At 38.4% G+C, this 20,868-nt stretch overlaps 1 protein-coding gene across 10 annotated transcripts in view; it reads right to left on the reverse strand.

Moving 5' to 3' along the window:
- Positions 1–20,868, reverse strand: part of NFIB (nuclear factor I B) — a 611,459-nt gene that overhangs the window by 50,162 nt on the left and 540,429 nt on the right. For all 10 annotated transcript variants that reach the window (XM_077475108.1, XM_077475113.1, XM_077475111.1 and 7 more), the window contains one exon: positions 6,914–7,052. In XM_077475108.1, the coding sequence (XP_077331234.1) occupies positions 6,914–7,052 (139 nt within the window). The remainder of the gene's footprint in view (positions 1–6,913; positions 7,053–20,868) is intronic.

Below are 20,868 nucleotides of genomic sequence, written 5' to 3' on the forward strand. Positions count from 1 at the left end.
GGGACTACATTCAGGCTAGTAGCCAATAGCTTTTATGTAGGAATTTGATCTGAGTATGCGTGGCACTTGGTCCGATCAAAATTCTCTACACATGATCGCAGTATGTCCGATCGGACCAGTTTGTCGGAAAATATTTCCAAGTTGGAAAATTGGCTCCGACGCATATTCCGACGGAATCAGTCCGATGCATACCACACACAATCGGATTATCCGACAACACTGTCCGATAGGACACATTCCGACGGATTCTCCGATCGTGTGTACATGGGCTAACACTCCTTTTCCTCTCTCCAATCCCAACCTTATCAATTTCACACCCTCCCTGGCTCCAAACTCCTATGCCTCCAACCAGCAAATAGTTACCTCTAGAAACCTTTTCCACCTCAACTTTTCCCATTTTCACCCTGCTACTGACTGCCTTTATGGCAATATTGCACCCCTGTCCTGCCCAGACCTGGCCATTTTTTCTACAGGAATTTACTCTAATCCTCTCTTGACATACTTGTTCTCTCTGCAGAACCAGGCCTCACCTGCTACAACCCTGGCAAACAAATGACACCAGAAGTCTCAAAAGACACAGCGGTGCTCTTGAGCAAGTATGGTGTCAAACTAAATCCCTGCAAGACTTCACCCTCTACAAATCTGCTCTTCTCAAATACAACTCCCGCCTCAACACTACTAAACAAACCTACTACATCACTCTCATCAAAACCCTCTCATCCAATCCTCGTGAACTCTTTTCTAATTCTCTGCTTCACCCCCCACTATCTTACTTACTGCCCAAGAGATTGCTAATTATTGCAAAAACAAGATTAATGCAATTCATGGTGTGATCTCCAGTGTTCTGCTTTCTTCTCCAACCGACCTGCTTTTTCCTGGTTCTCCTCCTACCTACCACCGCGTACCTTCAGTATCACATACAACAAATGGACAAGCGGTCCACTTACATCGGAATACCCATAGAGGAGAGCAGGCTGTGTCTGCTCTGTATATGCGGAGTGGACATGGGCCAGCTATTCGCCTACTCAGCAGGGATCTGCAGACAGATTCCCCACTGAGCAGGCAGACTCCAATGGAGTCTGTCCCATGTGTAAGGGGCCTAGAACTGAGCTTGTAATATTTCCTCTACCTGATCTCTCCCTCATGACTATGACCATTTAACACAATTGCACAATTATTAGTTCTTCCACAGACACCAGGGTTCTAGGTGTAATCCTAGACTCTGACCTATCCTTCAGGCCCCACATCCAATCACTGGCTAAATCTTGCCGCCTTAGGAAAAAGATATAGAGACAATCCCCATGGGATTTTTTAGCAGCAAAAGAGACATTAATAAAAAATTTCAAAATGTTTTATTGTTATTAAACACTAAGTGATAAATATATCACAGTGAATTAGATAAAAAATCTGAGCTCTGGTGTAACAATATAGATGTACAAATCTCTATACAGTATTATGCAATTCAACAATTGTTCACAGACAATACATATCTCCATTAGATCAAAGATCTACTTTTAGGTTCCCACATTTTTGTTTTTACGTATCATAGAGAAGCCACTTAATATGAGGAAATACCCCAATGCATTTAGACTTGGAACTGGTCGCAGTCTTCCTCAGGGGAAATCTTGCCGCCTTAATCTCTCCAACAGTTCCAGAATTCACCTCTTCTTAACTAACAATACCACAAAACAACTTATTCACTCCAAAGTTATATCCTGTTTTGACTACTGCAACTCCCTCCTCACTGGCCTACCTTTACACAGGCTATCCCCTCACTGCCTCAGATGATGTCCATGATGAAATAAGCAAGGCAGAACTTGGTACGCACTCACGTCATTTCCGGTTGCAGAGTTCCGGTCTGTGGAACGCATACCAATCCGGAGCTCATAATTTGCAACCAGGGCATGCTAGCTTTATACTTGACTGTGTCAAGTTCTTTTTTGTTTGTTTTTTTACTTATTTTAATAAGCAAACCATTTGAATTCACACTATGAGTGCCATCTCTTCTGTTCACGAGGATAACCTACGGTTCGACACAGAAGAGGTGATTACTGCAACTATATCTAGAGGAAATGATTTACCCCAGGAGGAGTAAAAGGATTCGGATACCCCACTGTCTGCTGAGCCAAGGTGGAAGAGTCTGCTCTGGATACAGCCAATACACGCACTACATGCATTTTACCCCTGTAGGGGTGCAGGAATCTGGTGAGTGCGGAACTGAAGGGGAGCACGGAAGTCATTTGATTTACTGCACATCTGTGGTTAAACCCAGGCACGAGTCACTTTGGAAAAGCACAAGTGACTTGAAATTTTTCTATTTTGCGTTACTTGAGATTGAACTTTATTTTTGATTTTTATTAATTTTTTATATTTTTTTCATTTTGACACTTTTTCACTGGAATTTTATCTTATTAATGTATTTTTATGTATATCATAGTAAATTTTTCATCACTTCATATATTAATTTGCACAATTACTACATATTGTTTGGGATGAATTATTAAGGATAAAATTTGTTTGCTCTAGATGATTTGAGGAGATCACTACTACCATTTGCACATCTATTTTGGGAATGGGGGTTGGACTTATGTTTGTAAACAGCACAATAATAGAGCATTAATAATACAATATCTAATATAGGTCACAGGGTGAGCACACCCTCTATGACATTTACCTCACTATTGGGAAATCACTAACTCTCCATTTGAGAAGAGTGACCCATTAAGGGAATTACCCTTCAGGTGATGGGAATAATTATCACCCATCTATTGCATATTCACCTGGGAGGAGTGATTCACTGTAGAGGATCACTCTTCAGGTAACGGGCAGCGCCACACACCCCTACATATACACAATTTTTTAATACAGGAGCTTCAATTGAAGCACTCCAGGGGAGGCAGCAGCCTATCCTACACCTAAGCGTGGAACACAACAATTTATATATTCCCCCAGTCAATCTATCATTAATGCTTCAGCTAGACACCTTAGTAACTGATCCATGGCTGCTGCCCTTCTCTGGCTTCCACTAGTCAACTATTCAAAACACTAACCACAAAATACAAAGCCATCCACAACACTGTCCCCAGCTACACCACCAACCTCAACTGCAGCTATTGCCCAAAAACATCCTCTCTGCTCCTCCTAAGGCATTTTGGGCTCTAGCTTCCTTGCTACCTTCTAGCGTGCTCACCTCCAGGACTTCTCCAGAACCTCTTCCATCCCCTGGAACTCCCTGTCCCAGTTTGTCCGGTTAGCTCCTACCCTGTCTGCCTTCAGGCGATCCTTGAAAACACATTTATTAAGGGAAGCCTACCCCGCCTCCACCTAAAAAAAAATATTTCAGCTACCTCTATCAGATTATCCCCTGCAGCTCCATTTTGTATCCCCCCCTCCCCCCCTTTAGATTACAAGCTCTGTGAGCTTACAATCCTATTCTTACACTATCTGTCTCCCTATATACTGTAAAGCAATGTGCAAACTGTTGGCGCTATATAAATCCGATATAATAATAAAAATAATAATAAAAGTACATTCCAATAGGGAGAGTGAGACCTTCACATAAAGGTAATGTCACAGGGTTGGGACCCTAGAAATCAGGTGCAGAAACTTTGCTACTGGTTTTACTGTGAGACATGAGAAGTTGTGGGTGAGTCACCCTATCACTATATACCCAAAAGTTAGCTAACTAGTAATATTTCTTTAAATATTTTTCCAATTTTACTATCATGCATATTTCTGTTGTATACTTTCACAAAGGTTTTCACTATTCTGAGTAAATCATTTGTGTTATAAATGAATCAAAAATTTGCATTTTACAAGATGACATAAAATACAAATGCACAGTATCAATTTAAGCATTCTTCACACAGTTACAGGGTCTCATTATCAAGCAAAGTTACAAAAATCATATTATTATCCATGTAATCAAGCATTTGTCATACTTGCATTTAGCATGCCTTTTACCATTTTACATCCTCAAGGAATCTTCAATTAGAGGAGATTAACTAATCTCTTGATGCGACACTTAACCCCTTTGATATTGTGAGCAGCCTGGTTTATAACAATTCTGAGCTTGTGTCCCTCAAAAAGGAGGCTCTGAAGTGTATTTCCACTTTTTCAGTCAACACAGAAAACCCACCTATATATTTGTAATGTGTTATGGCATTATTCCCACAGCATACCTAAAAATATGTTTTAAAAAAATGCTTCTTACCTTTTGGATGTTTGTTTGGAGCAGGTCTCAGGGCAGACTGCAATCTATTCTGACCGTGGAAACTTTGAGTTTTCCCTGATTAACATACAATGCAAGAAGCCCAGCTTCTAGATCTTTCTTTTGTTAGGATAGACAGTGTTCAAATCTATCTTACAACTGATTATAAATTCTGCCAGCACAGTACAGACAGGGTTAATTACAGTAAAAAATAACTTCCTAACCCCCGTTCATATTACAGGGTAGCTAATACTAGGTAAACATGGACAGAAAATCGTCCGAAAATAGTCAGTTCGGCAGTTACCCACCGATTTTCGGCCCGTGTGTACAGCTCCTTGTCTGACAAAAGCTGGTCTCACAACCAGCTTCTCTTGAACAAGCATACTGGAAAACCAGCATCTGATTGGCATCTGATATGTTCTGGTGGGGGGGTCTGTCCCCCTGCCAGAACACAATAGCAAGCTCCTGGTTTGGGTTGAACAAAAAAAACTGCCTGTGTGTACAAGGCTTTAGTAGGAGTTTTCAGTGCTAGAGTATTCAGAAAGGTGTTTGGACAGTTTGGCTGCAAGCAGACTTTTCATGTTTAAGTATGCTTAATCATATTATATATACAGAAGGAGTTAACAATGTTGCCTCAGAATTAAAATACCCATAGACATCCGCCTGGAAGAAAATCACCTGGCTTTTAGGAAAAAACTCAAGACCTTCCTCTTTTAGCAGATGATCAAAGCTCGCCACAGCGCCTAGAGGCGATTCAGTTCGCATTGTGCGCTATATAAGTATTTCATTCATTCATTCATAGACACCGGATTATTAATACCAATAGAATGATAAAGGCATTAATTTTCCTTATTATTGGTCTACAGTGCTGGTTCTAAGTCAGGGTGATAATAGTACGTGGCTAGAAAAATCCCACGCATACGATCAATCCTTTCTCAGAGTTTAATCAGCCAATGGGTACCACATAGGTCAAAGAAACCACATATATACAACAGTTTCCAGTTCCAACTTTAATAGGCTAAATTTGGCAAAAATCATCTCACTTGGAACCTTAAAACATGCAGCTGCACCCTTAGCTGGAAAAGTCTGAGCTACCATATCTAAAACATGCAGCCATTACTGATAAAAGAAGACCACTCCTGGCCCTTAGATTAAAGCGCAGTCTGGTCTTCCAGTTATTCTGTGACTGGCTCAGTAACTACTACCAGCTGCATTTTCCAATTCCATTGCCCCCTTGTAAGAAGAGTGTGTCTTCTGCGCAAATGACTATGAAGTAGCAAACAGAAGTTTCAGAAGTTTGGGAAGAATACTGCATACATATATACAGTCTTCCACACCAATCTCATTTTTTAATACATTCACAATAGGAAACTTGCATTAAGAACATTCTGTGGTGTACAGTGCATCTAAAAATAGTTCCTGAAACATGTAACTGACATATGTCCTTTGAATAATGGATTTGAAGTACTTGAAAATCCAACATAAATGTTTAAAAGTATGTATATATATATATATATATATATATATATATATATATATATATATATATTACCATAAACACAATATAAGATTTTAAAGAATTATAGTCAACATGACGCAGAAACATTTACTGATCATATGAAGCTGGAAAAAACCCAAGTGCCAGATGGCCAATATGCCAAAAAGTGCAGACTGAATCCATTTTTAGCCTGGTAGTCAGTAGAGGCACATATTCCCAGTCTTCTTAAAACTGGCTTTTGGTTTCCACATCGGGCTTATCAACTACTGAATTCATCTGGTTTATTTGGCTACATCCGATGATAATATGTATATGTCTATGCTTATATAGAATAAGTCATTATTGTGGGATTAGGTTGGTCATTGAGCAACAGATGTCACATTGAGAATGACAGGAGGAGACATGTCTGCCAAAAGTGGGAACCTCTTGTATTATTCTCTCCAACTCAGCTAACAAGTGTTCTTATTGCATGTATAGTAAAGCACTTTTCCTATGAAAATGGGTGTGTCTCATTTTTTAACAATAACTTAAATTAACAATGTTCATTCAAAGGTGCTTAATACACTTAAAATGTAAAAGTCCCATCTACTGAACGAATGAATGAATGAGTGACTTGTATAGCGCTACCTATGGGAACTGAATCGCCTCAGGGCGCTTTCTTGCCACCTGTGTCCATCTGCGGCTTTGCGCGGTCCTTTACCCCGTAGAGCCCCGACACACTACTGGCTACTGATAGAGTCTTAAGGGAGACAGTTGCTCTGTTCTGGGCAAAATATATGAGCAAAAGTGAAATAGTGCTGGAAACTGCTACTAGTCATAAGGCAAGTTTAAAAAATAAATATGCAAGATGAGAGACATCTGTATTAGCATAGCAAGGGAATGTTAGTCAAAATTTAATTCTTTATATAACCCAGGTAATATGTCAGTGCTTAGAAAGCATTGAATGAGATGACTAAAGTGTTGATTGAAGAATCTGAAGATAAAACAATGAACTAGTTAAGCTAAGAGTGATTTCTCTACAAGGGAGATGAGGTTCATCGCCTTAGGACACTAGCAGAAAATTGAGGACCCATGGAATGAGGCCTTCAAAGTTTTGCTAATGTCCAATCGCCTGTAGGTACAAGCCTGTGTCCTGTACTGTACAATTAAGATGTTTTCATAAATAAATGGGTTATAACATGACATTGTTAATGAATTAACCTCACCTTCAGTGGATGTAGTGATAGGCTTTGTGTCACTCATGGTCAGTGTCACTGGTCTAACTGTACCATGATGGGGTGATGGGGCCAACACTGGAGTGAAGTGGCCAGGCACCTTCCCAACGACTTGCCCACTGCTGTTGGGCTGTAAAGAAATCATAGAAAATAGAAAACATTAGTATGTGCTGTAACTCATTATGAAGGTAATTCAGCATTAATCAAAGAGATTAATTTAACAAGAAAGGCTTGAACATTTACTGTTATCACAATCTTTAATTGAACAGGTCTTAAACCACTATTCTTTCCGCTCTCATCACAAGTTCCCTGGGTGCCTGTGATCAAACACTGTTCAAGTTATTTCAGTGTTCTACACATTTTGCCTCAGGACTGTAAATGCTTTTACCTTTAGGAATAACTTTACCAAAGGTAAGTTCCCTGCTGTTTGCTGTCACGGAGATCATATAGATCTGTGCAGTGGAAGCTGTCTATAAAGTCATATTATATTATAAAAAGCAAGTCTGTCAGTTTAAACCACTATATCCTTTAATTGGCTATGACACAGAAGTTATCCAAGCTTCAGTCTGCAGAGGAAGGAGTTTAATGTTCAAACTCTATGCAAATCAAGAGATTTCTACTGCAGCTAGGTACAAATAAGGAACAGTTTGGATTTGCACGTAAATATTTTTTTTTTTTTATAGCTATATGTGAAGACATGCATATCTATGTTGCCCACATGTATATGTCTATGCTAAGAAGCCATACTGGTATGAGCTGTTTTCGTATTTGTTTTGTTGAATAGAAAAGACTGAAACATAGTAAAATACACTAAATACACTTCTTTCTACATTACCATTCATTTCTGTGAACCCTTAAAACACAATGCTAATGCTGTAAAACTCATCCAGCCTGCTTTTTTCTGCAACACATGGCACTGCAAGAAGGAGTTATGAATGGACCAGACTGATTTGTATTACAAGTCTACATTTGCTATGGTCTCCTTGTAGAAGATGAGAGCCTAATATCGCTGGGAACCCTTTTTAAAGGAAGTCCGCTGAGGAAGTCCTGTTTTGGATGATACGCGTGCGGGAGGACCCTGGAATGTCACTGCAACCACCTTACTGTATCATATTGCTTGGAATGATTTTATGCTTGTAACCCGGCACTAGGGCTTAGTGCTTTATATGTGAGTACCTGTCTTCTTGAAATAAATTAGAATTGTATCTATACGGTTTGCACTATATACCTTTTTCCATTCTACGACATCATGCTTGGAGAACAAGAGCAACTATTGGTGGCAGCGTTAAATAATAAGAAGTCGTAGTTCATCCATCTATCCATTGTGATCCGCTTTTGTGACCACTGTGAGTGGTGAAATGCGCATTTGACCTATGTGTTAACTCAGGGGTCTGTAATTTGAGGTGAGCGGTTTGGCTGGCTGGTGGTGGAATCACTGATGTAGTGTGCACCATAAGGATATCTGCATGTATTTCTATCATCACAGAGGAGAACATCACTATCAACTATCGCTATAAAATCTTTACCTCAGCTTTTTATCTTCTGAGAGACTTTGTAAATGTTAGTGGGTTTATTATCAGTGCTGCACTGTTATGTATCCAATGTCTGTTTGAGGTTTTGTTATATCTACCTGCTTTGTTATATTTTCAAAGTTATTATTTATTATTATTTTGCGCTGACTTACTCCACATTTTCTATATACATATAACTTGCATGTGTTTTTGGTACCCTATCTATGTACGCAGGCTTGGGAAACCTCAGTGCTTTGTCCAGTTTACACAGCATAGTAGACACAAGATACAGGGTATAGATGATTTAAACTGACAGGGTCACTTTAAGCCATAACTTGGATTCAAGTATGCCAGACTTTGGAAAATAGTCCTCTAAGCAAAAATATAAAAGATTCTTTATAAGATTAATATGCTTGTCTATTAAAAAGCATCACAATTAACAACTTAATAGGCAATTTCTGAAATCAACAGATTTACAGCTTTCACATTTTCAAATTTATGCCCAGAAGCCTAATCCTAGCCTGGGAAGAATAATGAAATCTCTTCTAAAAGAAATGAATTGAAGTGACATTCAAGAGTAAAATAAAGTTAAAACTGAACAGAGGGAAAGTTGTAACCATACATACTGCCAGCCAGACTAGCAGCAGTTGTTAATGTGTCTATTGAAACTGTCACAAAAGACAAAACAATAGAAAATACTATACCAGCTACATAGAATTCCATTACAATAGAGTAATTTAGACACATAAATAATCACTACAAGCATTTCAAGAAATTGTGTTTGGAAAAAAGGGCAAAGTGTAGATTAAGATATGTTTTCCACGTGCCATTGGTCTAGATGTGCTTAGCTATGTTACTGAGATCTTGTGGGACACAATTATAGTCATTAGATGACAGCCATGCAGACATTTTTAAGCATTTTGACCCCCAAAAAATATGTTTCTGCATTTTGTGTACATAAACACAAAAAGACAAACCCCAGTATGATTTGTATACTGGTACCTACTTTATCTAGTAAAGTCTGAGGTTACTCTCAGACAACCAGATGATCGACCAGTACTTACAACACTGGCAGACTCAAATAACGATTGTCTATGGGTACCATTATGTAGTATACTCCATTAGGCTCAAAAAGCAAATCTAGCCAAATTGGCTGACTGCAAGGGCAGCATGATGATTGTCTTTGAAAATCATGTAGATTTTGATAAATCATATAGAACTGGATGAAGAGTGGGGCTGGAGAACCAGAGGGTGATGCTACCAGTCAGATAATGCAGCCCCCTGACCAAATATGGACTAAGTGCTGGTACACAGGATCTGGAATACTCCCAAGTTTGGGAGGATTTAAACTGCAAACTTCCACGAGCACCGCATGGCATGTAATAAAGAGACTTCCAGCAGTTGGCAAGTGTAAAAAGACAGGAGCTTGGGATTTTTAACCACATGCCGACCAGCGCACGCTGATGTATGTCGGCAGAATGGCACTGACAGGCAAAAGGGAATACAGGTACATACCCTTTAACCACTTCCCAACCAGCACACGACGATGTACGTCGGCAGAATGGCACGGGCAGGCATATTGGCGTACAGGTACGTCCAATATTCAATGCCGCCCTGCCATCGGGAGCGCACCGCCGGCGGCACACTCCCGCGCTGGTTGGGACCCCCGTGAGTCCGGTTCGCGGGACCCGCGGACTCGATCGCCGCATTTATATAGCAGTGATTACTGTATAAATGACAATGGTCCCAAAAATGTGTCAAAAATGTCCGATGGGTCCCCCACAATGTCGCAGTCACAATAAAAATCGCTGATCGCTGCCATTACTAGTAAAAAAAAAATAATAAAAAATTATTAATAAAAATGCTATAAAACTATCCCTATTTTGTAAACGCTATAACTTTTGCGCAAACCAATCAATAATCGCTTATTGCAATTTTTTTTACCAAAAATATGTAGAAGAATACGTATCGGCCTAAACTGAGGGAAAAAATATTTTTTTTAGATATTTTTGGGGGATATTTATTATAACAAAAAGTAAAAAATAATGCGTTTTTTTCAAAATTGTCGCTCTATTTTTGTTTATAGCGCAAAAAATAAAAAACCACAGGGGTGATCAAATACCACCAAAAGAAAGCTCTATTTGTGGGAAAAAAAGGACGTCAATTTTGTTTGGGAGCCACGTCGCACGACCGCGCAATTGTCGGTTAAAGCGACGCAGTGCCGAATCGCAAAAAGTGGTCTGGTCTTTGACCAGCAAAATGGTCCGGTCTGCAAGTGGTTAAGAAGCGGTGTCGTGAGCACGTGCACCGCCACAAATCCTGTGTTCGCCGCATGCCCACGATAGTGTCATGGAGAGGAAGAACGGGGAGATGCTTATGTAAACAAAGCATTCCCCATTCTGCCTAGTGACAGGACAGTGATCAGAGCTCTCTGTGATTGAGAGCAGTGATCACTGCCCTGTGTGTTCAAGCCACTCCCCCTCACAGTTAGAATCACTCCCTAGGACACACTTAATCCCTTAACTGCCCCCCCACTGGTTAACCCCTTCACTGCCAATGCCATTTACACAGGAATCAGTGCATTTGTATAGCACAGATTTCTGTATAAATGACAATGGTCCCAAAAATGTGTCAAAAATGTCCGATGTGTCCGCCATAATGTTGCAGTCCTGATAAAAATCGCAGACCGCCGCCATTACTAATAAATAATAAAAAAATTTAAAAATGCCATAAAACTATCCCCTATTTTGTAGACGCTATAAATTTTGCGCAAACAAATCAATATACACTTATTGCATTTTCTTAATGAAAAATATGAAGAAAAATATGTATCGGCCTAAACTGAGGAAAAAAAAAGTTTTTTTATATATTTTTGGGGATATTTATTATAGCAAAAACTAAAAAATACTTTGTTATTTTCAAAATTGTCGCTCTTTTTTTTTATAGTGCAAAAAATAAAAACCGCAGAGGCAATCAAATGCCACCAAAAGAAAGCTCTATTTGTGGGAAAAAAAGGACATCAATTTTGTTTCGGTGAAACGTCACATGGCTGCGCAATCGTCAGTTAAAGGGACGCAGTGAGGCATCGCAAAAAGTGCTCTGGTCAGGAAGGGGGTAAAATCTTCCAGGGCTGAAGTGGTTAAGCTACCCCCCCCATATACATTTCAATAGGTAAAATTTGGGTAGAGTAAACATTTAAAAGAATATATCTAAAGCTGGCCATGCATGAATCTGTTCATCCAGTGGGCTGATGGAAAAAAATGAACAGATTCACCAATCCACACAAATGGGATGGATGGAGGAATCCTCCCTGCTATGCTATTGTATTCTGACAGTGAAAATCCTCTGCTGGCAGAATATACTGATCAGAGCTGCTTGGCTGCAGGGTTGATCAAGCCCTTTTGTGAGACGTTAGTCATTACATCGACTTCTCATGAACATGAATGGCCATAGGTGGATCAAAATTCAGCCAGTCCCTACTGAACCAGCCAAATTTCGATCCATCTTTGGCCAGACAAAAAAGAAAAAGGATAAGCACTACAAATATTTCTACAGTAAAGATAACCACACTCATACAATTTAGCAACAGCATAATAAATTCTAGGCGTATGCCAATGTTAACTTTTCAATAGGACTCGGACAATCGCAAGGCTGTTAAGGACAGACACAAATTGCTGTTTTCAGATGAAATATTAACCTGTAATTAACAACTGCCCAATATACATTTTTTTTTATGCTGAATCCTGCACCAAGGTACTTATTCTAGAAGGAGATTATAAACACACATACTGTACGTTCAATATAAATTCCTTAATTCTTGTTAATGTAATAAGATAAAGCTCTACTAACTACTTATATATCCCTTAAATTAAACGTTTTTTTTCTTTTTCATTTCTAATAATAGACAACATTGTACAACATTCTAAGAATATAGACATAACATGACTATATCTTTAAGGAAAAGATTGAAAATATGTTTTGATTCCGTTGCCACTAAAATGCTAACACAGAACACTTGGTCAGGAAAAAGGTCAGTACAGATGTAACGGCTGCCTTTTTGTTTAACTTTACCCTGTGTAAATATATAATGTGATGGTAAATATTATTACTACTATTCCTTTATTATTTGGACTGGAATTTTTCAATAAAACATGTCAAAAAGAAAACAAACACATTTTCATTTGGATTAGACAACATTTTATTTCAAATAAAAAGATGTTTGTGTGTTTTGCTTTGTGCCATGTTAGAGGAAATTTGGAAGGCCTGGCCAGAATATATTTTTACAAGTGTGGCGTGCAAGTTGGAGAAAATAATAATAACATGGATATATTCTTTATCATTTATTGACGCAGAATTCCCGACAACGATCTGGTGTCACGTGGGAGTGCAAGGTCAGACTTTTTCTCTTGCTTAGGACTCAGGTGCTAAACTGCAGCAAAGAGCTTTCCAATAAAGGCATCTGGCTGTTTGGCAAGCTCTGGAGCCAGTTGTGATCACAGCTTTGGGGCTGCCTTGGGGTACACCATTTGTCTTGGATGCTAATCAAGTTTGTAATCACTGTTTTGGCCATGACAACCTCTTGCTATTTTACATTATAAATACTCAATCTATATCCATCTATAAAAGCCTGGAAATAAAAGTGCAGGGCCCATGTGGAAATAAGGTAAATTCATGTTTTTTTCTGCTCAAAAATTAGGCACAGGACTATTTGGAATTGTATGATGCGATGATAAGGACTAACCCAAATGAAACACATTTGCTGGAAAAAAGCCATATTGTAGTATTAAATAATTAGCTGAACATTCAGTGACCAAGATAAGTCAACAAAACCCATACACAGAATCTCTACATTTCCGTTAGACACTTTCTTAGACTTGGTAAACCTCCAAGTATTCAAATTACACAGATTATATCACTGTACTTAACAGGAAACATTTTAAGTACTGCACATTATGTTAGCGGTAAATAAAATGGGAATCTTCACAATAAACTAATAAGAACAAACTAATAAGAACATTCCCAACTGCATTAAAGTAAATTGCCTGTGCAGATCTCTGCTAAACATTTGAAGGACACCTTTACCTGCATTGAACACAAAAGATAGAAAATACTATTTGTGTATATATATATATATATATATATATATATATATATATATACAGCTGGCAAAATGAGTATTGAACATGTCACTGATTTTCTAGGTAAATATATTTCTAAAGGTACTATTTACATGAAATTTTCACCACATGTCGGTAACAACTCATGCAATCCATACATACAAAGAAACCAAAACAATTAAGTTCAGAAATTAAGTTATGTGTAATGAAATGGAATGACACAGGGAAAAAGTATTTAACACACTAACAGAAATGTATTTGATACTTCGTACAAAATCCTTTGTTGGTAATGACAGCTTCAAGATGCCTTTCATATGGAAAAACTAGTCACATGCAATGCTCAGGTGTGATTTTGGCCCATTCTTCCACATAAAGTCTTCAAATCTTGAAGGTTCCTTCTGCCTCTTCTGTGAACTCTGATCTTTAGTTCTCGCCAGAGATTTTCTTTTGGATTCAAGTCAGGTGATTGGCTGGGTTATTCTAGCAGCTTTATTTTCTTTCTTTGAAACCAATTGAGTTTCCTTGGTTTTCATCTTCATAATCCTGGTAGATGGCAGCAGATTTTTATCAAGAATGTCTTGGTACATTTTTCCATTCATCCCTCCTTCAATGACATGAAGTTTGCCAGTACCGTATGCTGAAAAACAGCCCCACACCATGATGTTCCCACCTTCAAATGTCACTGTTGGTATGGTGTTTTTGGTTGATGTGCAGTGTCATTTGACCTCTAGACATGGTATGTATTATGGCAAGCAAAGAGTTCAATTTTGGTCTCATATGACCAGACTATATTCTACCAGTATTTCACAGGCTTGGTTAAATGTTGTGCAGCAAGCTTTAAACGAGCTTCAACATGTTTTTTGTTCAGCAATGGAGTCTTGCGTGGGGAGTGTATATTACTTATTGTTTTCTTTAAAACAATTGTATCTGCTAATTCCAGGTCTTTGTGAAGCTCTCCACAAGTGGTCCTTAGCTCTTGGACAACTCTTCTGATAATTATTTTCACTACTCTGTCAGATATCTTGCAAGGAACACCTGGTCGTGCCTGGTTTATGGTTCTTTCCACCTTTGGATTATGGCCCCCAACAGTGCTCAGTGAAACATTCAGAGGTTTAGAAATACTTCTGTAACCAATGATATCAGTATCTTTTGCAATAATAAGGTTTAAGAAGGTCTAGAGAGAGTTTTTATCCATGATGAGATGTTTCTTGTGTGACACCTTGGTAATGAGACACCTTTTTATAGGCCATCAGTTGAGGCTGAACCAACTGATATTAATTTGCACTGACAAGGGGCAGAATTGCTTCCTAATTACTGATAGATTTCAGCTGGTATCCTGGCTTTCCATGCCTTTTTGCACATCGCTTTCTTCATCTGTTCAATACTTTTTCCTTCAATTCCATTTTATTACACATAACTTTTGTTTTGGTTTCTTTGTATGTATGGATTGCATGGGTTGTTACTGACATGTGGTGAAAAGTTTATGTCACTAGCACCTTTGAAAATATATCAACCTAGAAAAACTGTGACATGCTCAATACTTATTTTACCTGCTGTATATATATATATATATATATATATATATATATATATATATAAACAAATTAAAGCGCAACTGCACGAGAACAGATTTCTACACTTTAGGCAGATGAGAGTAGGTCTTGATTTCCACCAGGTCTTTCCTTTAATTTAGGACCTCTGTAAAGATTTATGTGCTATAGAGATCATAATTCCCCTGAAAAACAACATTAAAGTGATTGTAAAGTCTCATATTTTTTTCCTATAAAAATAACAAACAAAATACTTACCTCCTCTGTTTCTGTGAATTTGCACAGAGCACCCAAGCCGAGTCACAGCTCCCTGTGTCCATTCAGACACGGAGCCCCGACCAAGCCCCTCCTCCTCTATCCCCTGATTGGCTAGCTGACTTTGATTGACAGCAGAAGAAGCCAATGGCTCTTCTGCTGCATCTCAGCCAATCAGGAAGGCCGAGACACTCGTGGACATCGCTGGACAGAGAGGGACCTCAAGTAAGTGTTAGGGGGCTGAGGGGAGCTGCTGCACACAGAAGGCTTTTATCTTAATGCATAGAATCTATTAAGATAAAAAACCTTCTGCCTTTACAACCCATTTAAGCCTTTTGTCATTGCCGTATATTACTATTAACTACTTGTGTTCTCCAAATAGAGAAATGTTTTGGATAGCACTGTGTCAGGGCTGGGCTCAGCCCTTCCTTCTCAAAGCTGGCAGCTCAGCTGTCGGCTAATTGCCAGCTCCTATCTCTCCACATCGACTCACCTATTGATGATATCCTGCTCGTCAGTCCTGCTTTCTTAAGCCGTCCAGTCCACATAATCTCTGCCCTTTCCTTGGTCACATCTCTAGAGACGCTCTACTGTGTTCCTGTTAAAGACTTGATTGGCTGACATTCCTTCTGGATCCAGATCCTGCTTGCTGTTCTACTACTCTCATCTCTGGCTCCATGACATTTTGGCTTGTCTGACTATCCGTTCCGGTTCCTGAACTGTGGCTATGTTTTGACTACGTTTACTCTGTTTACCTTTTTGTTATTATTAGTAAACAAGTGTGATTTAACTGTACTTCTGTCTCAGTCTTATTCATGGTTTCTGACACACTGTTAGGAAAGTTTAGTAAAGCATTGTAAGTCATCCTCTGTCTCATATGTCCAAGCTTTCCATAGCCATTACAATATGACACTGGCTTATCTCTGCAGCATCAATGCACTAGGAACCTCCTGTTTATGTTTTTTTTCTTTACAATACTGGTAATCTCAAGGTTCCCCTTAACTACATATACTGCCAAGCTACTGAAAAATTGAATCAAACACATTCATATTCTATGACAATACCACACAGTTGTTAAATATCAGATCTAACTTTCCCTTGGACAGCTCATCTAGAATGACATGAGACTGATTTGTGATTCCTAAAAAAAAAAATGTCTGATCAGCAGAAGACTTTTCAAGACATAATTTAGGCATGATAAGCAGCAAAATGCTTGTATAAACTTTACATTTTCTTTTTCATTATTCTTCTGTATATTACAAATTAATTTGATACAGAAGCGCAGAAGTCTCCACAAAATAAAATTCAGCCAAATGGTCTATGCAAACATTTTCTTTTTCATAACGTTTTTAGATTTTCATATGGATGCATCAAACTTTTGTTATTTTTACTAATAGAATCCAAACCAACAATAGTTAAAACAAAGTCTATTTATCAAGGTTTTTATCCAAGAGTCAAACAACTTTCACCTGACATTCATCAATTTTCACATACGATTTTATTAGGAGAATAGGTAAATTCTAGGCAAAGGTTGTTTGAATCTTGGGTAAAAAGACTGAATAATAGATGTCTACAGGCTAAGAAGTGTTATTTAATGTCAACGTTTTATTTAATTTATAAAGAAAGATTATGCCTCTACTGTTCTAGAATATTCAGTGAAGCACATTAGATATACCAACTATAAATCCCATGGCTTAGGTTCTGGCAACAATCAGGATATGGTGTTGGGGAGAATTATTTTTTAAAATGAAAAGGGGAAAATGTACCTGTCCATTTCCAAGCCCATAAAAAACACAGAATAAACACTATGGATAGAAAATAACATTTGTTACCATTCCTTTTAAGTATGATACTTGCTTAATGAAAAAAGAAGCAAATGGTTACTGAATTATGAGACAATTAAAAAGTAATCCAGTGTATTTTTTTTTCCTATGTGGACCAGCTGTCTTAATACATTTTTATATAGGAGGCCTTTTTCTTTAAAGACAAGGGAACAAGTACACACAATCTACCAAATTATGAGGAAGATCACAGGAGGTTCTGGTGGCACTGCAACCCAATTGATAGATGTCTCAACATTTTTACATTTACCCTATATTTTTGGTTTGAATCATTATTATTATTTATTTTCTGCAAAACACAGTGAAAAAAAGCTGGCTAGGCACTTTAGACATGGTCCCAAAACAGTTACATGACTTAGTTTCCATATTGCTACTTCCCAAGTTTTTCAAAATGATGTATCTTACAGTTACAACATAAGGTCCTCTTGGCCTCACTACAGAGGTTTCACTAAACTGCATATATTGGATGTATGAAAACAGCGGTGCAAGTCTTACACAACTTTTGTTTTTATTTATGAGTGTGCTTAATAATTAGATTTGTATAATTGGTGGCTTAGATCAGAGGTGCTACTTTTTAGAGTTTTGGAAAACAAATGTTAGTTTCATATTGGTTTGGACCAGAAGAAGATATGATATAAACATTGAAAACAATTAATGTCTCATGAGTCCAGTTTGACTGTGGTAACTATATGCCCTGCCCTTGCAAATGTTTGTTCAGCTATCAGATTGCTAGTCATATGTTTTATGGTTGGATCTTTGTATATACAACATTATGAGATCACTGTTAGAGCCAATACTATCACTTTATCATAATATCCAACCACCAATCATGTAAATGGGCCGTGGAATGCACAGCTTGCTCAATGCATGTTTTTTTGGTTGTTACAATTTGTTGTAGTTAAAAGCATACAAAGAAAATTCCCTCTTTGTGTTTTTCATTGAAATCAACATGAGCTGTGTTGCACTAAACTAATTTTCCCCTACATTTTCAATTGAATGACATAGCTGTTTCACTATAATCAGTGCAGTGGTAATGTAATTACACCACAAAATTGCTGTGGGGACTGCAAGACAGCTCAGTTGCTTGTCCTAACAATCTAAATGAAAGCATTACTGAGCATGGCTGGAGAAGAACAGTTTATTCCAGGTAAAAACTGGCATGGTATCTGCATTTTCATCTGCAGTCCTGTGAGCAGCAGCCCTTTGACACTGAAAATGCTGATATATTTTAATATGAAAAAAGTGTACTTTGTGTCTTGATGATATCATGTCATATACATTTTTATTCTTAAGAGTTTACCTTTTCTTGGAAGAAATTTTTAATTTTTTTTTTTTTTACAAAAATAACTTTACCATGTATTATACTTGAGGATTTCCTTATATTGGTATTAAACCACAACATAAATTAGAATATTACGTGTACAGTTAAGTATACTAAGATACATTGTTATGTTCTACCTTTGTTTTTCTGGTTTAAATCAACTCCAGTGGCAGCAAAAAACCTAAACCCTGGCATTTAGCTGCAAATAAAAGATTGCTGTTTTCTGTATGAGAACAGTGGTCTCTCTGCAGCAGTCTTGCCTTGTCTTCACTATAGCTCTGCAATCAGAATTATGTTAGATCTAAAGCTTTGTATTATCAATGAACAGCAAACAGAGCTTAAGCTAACCACAAAGGACACTACCACAACTGCAGTCACAAAAAAATCTCTATCAACCTGGTTGAATTGTATGAGAAACCCCTCAAACCTATGCTTTGTGGTAACACAAGATCTTTTTTTTTTTGTCGCCATGCAGGGCAGCACATTCTAAATGAATGGGCTGCTTTAACGTAGCACACAATAAGGCGGAGTTCCACTCAAAAGTGGAAGTTCCATGTTAAGCACTCCTCACCTCCTTTTATTCCACATTTGGCATGTCATTTGTTTGGCAGGGGAGCGGGTACCTAGTTTTGACAGGTGCCCAGCTCCCATGTCAACTCGGGCCGCCTCTCTCCCTGGGAAATGTCACAGGTCCCAGAAGATAGCCCAGCCATTGAAGAGGCACAGTGCGACTCACACTTACGCAGTGCACACCCGGCTGTGAAGCTGCAAGCTGTCACAGCCTTGTTGCCACACTTGTAATGCCTGCACAGGGAAAAGGTGAACAAGAGAACCAAGGGTTCAGGCAGCTGCATCGCTGGATCGTGGGACAGGTGAGTGTGTCTTTATTAAAAGTCAGCGGCTACACTTTTTGTAGCTGCTGTCTTTGAATTAACACAAAAACCACTGGAACTCCGCTTTAACGTTAAAGTAGAAGTCCACCCTAACACTAAAATCCCTGCATCTACAGACATCCATGATCTAACACTAATCTATCTAGCCCTGTAAAGAAGAAATCATACCTTTTCTGAAGCCAATCCAACCCAATCCCATGCTTAGCTGTCAGGTGCAACTTTGCTGTGGTGGCGGGTGCAGAGGAGACAGCCGACAACGGAAGTCCCAAAGTAAGTATATGGGTGACGTCACTTCCCATTCAATTCACAGCTGTTGTCGGCTGTGTCCTCTGCAGAGCTTCTGCCGCTGGAGACCGGATCAGATCGGCTTGAGAGGATGACCAATAAAACAACAATTTACCTGCAAACTGGTACATGAACCAAAACAGGCCAAAACATGACCATACAATAATTCTTATTAATATTATTATTATTATTAATAATAATAATAATAATAATAATACATTTTTCATATTACTTTTTTGCATAACATTACATCAGCATTGTCTATGAAAGCCTTGAGCTGTAAATTCATAGTTTGATTAGGTCTATTACAGACTACACACAGTGTGATCTCTTCTGCAGACACAAGCCTTACACATATTATTGCATGTATTGAAGCCAAACAAACCACAGAGCGCAGTATGTTTCATCAGGCCCTCTGAGACGTTTTACAGCTGTTGCCTCACTTAACAGCAGATGCTTTGCTTTCTGACCTTTTTTGCAGCACTCTCCTTTGTATCACATTGAGTACCATGCCAGGATAGCTGTGCTGTCAGCACATCTTGCAATCCTGCTGTTGTAGCTTGCATCCCCAGATGCCCTGGCTTCTATGATGATCGAACTGTTCACAAATCTTGTTTGGTATGTTAGTGAATTCTGCACTGGCAGAGCATTTGTTTTCATCTATAAGAATACTATACTGTACTTTTGTAAATGTTTAGACTTGATTGTCAGGAAGCAGGCAATAAATACAAATTTATTTTCAGATCAAGTTAAACAATACAAGTTAACTGTAACCTAATTTAGCCAACAATGGACAGTGCAGATTTTGGTCAATTCAAAGACTACAGCATGGCCCATGATAACTGCTACGTGAAATGTTTGTATAGCCAAAACGTTTAGTACTGAATAGCGTTCAGAAGGATTAAACCCCTGACAGTTTATTTTGGCTCTCTGTGTACCACTGGGGAAATTTATCTTCACTTCCTGTTCAAGAGAGCCAACAGGAAGTTAGTGGATATCTCACAAATTAACAAATGTCCCCTCCCCCAGCCCCCTTGGAAGTCTTCCCCTAAAAGTAGTTGTAAAGGTAAGTTTTTTTTTAAAATAACAAACGTCATACTTACCTCCTCTGTGGAAGGGTTTTGCACAGAGTGACCCTGGTCCTCCTCTTTTGGGGTCCCTTAGTGGTGCTCC

Source organism: Lithobates pipiens, unplaced genomic scaffold (assembly GCF_037356315.1).
Source record: "Lithobates pipiens isolate NorthernLeopardFrog02 unplaced genomic scaffold, aLitPip1_a1.2 Scaffold_13, whole genome shotgun sequence".
In the NCBI taxonomy this organism is placed as follows: Eukaryota; Metazoa; Chordata; class Amphibia; order Anura; family Ranidae; genus Lithobates; species Lithobates pipiens.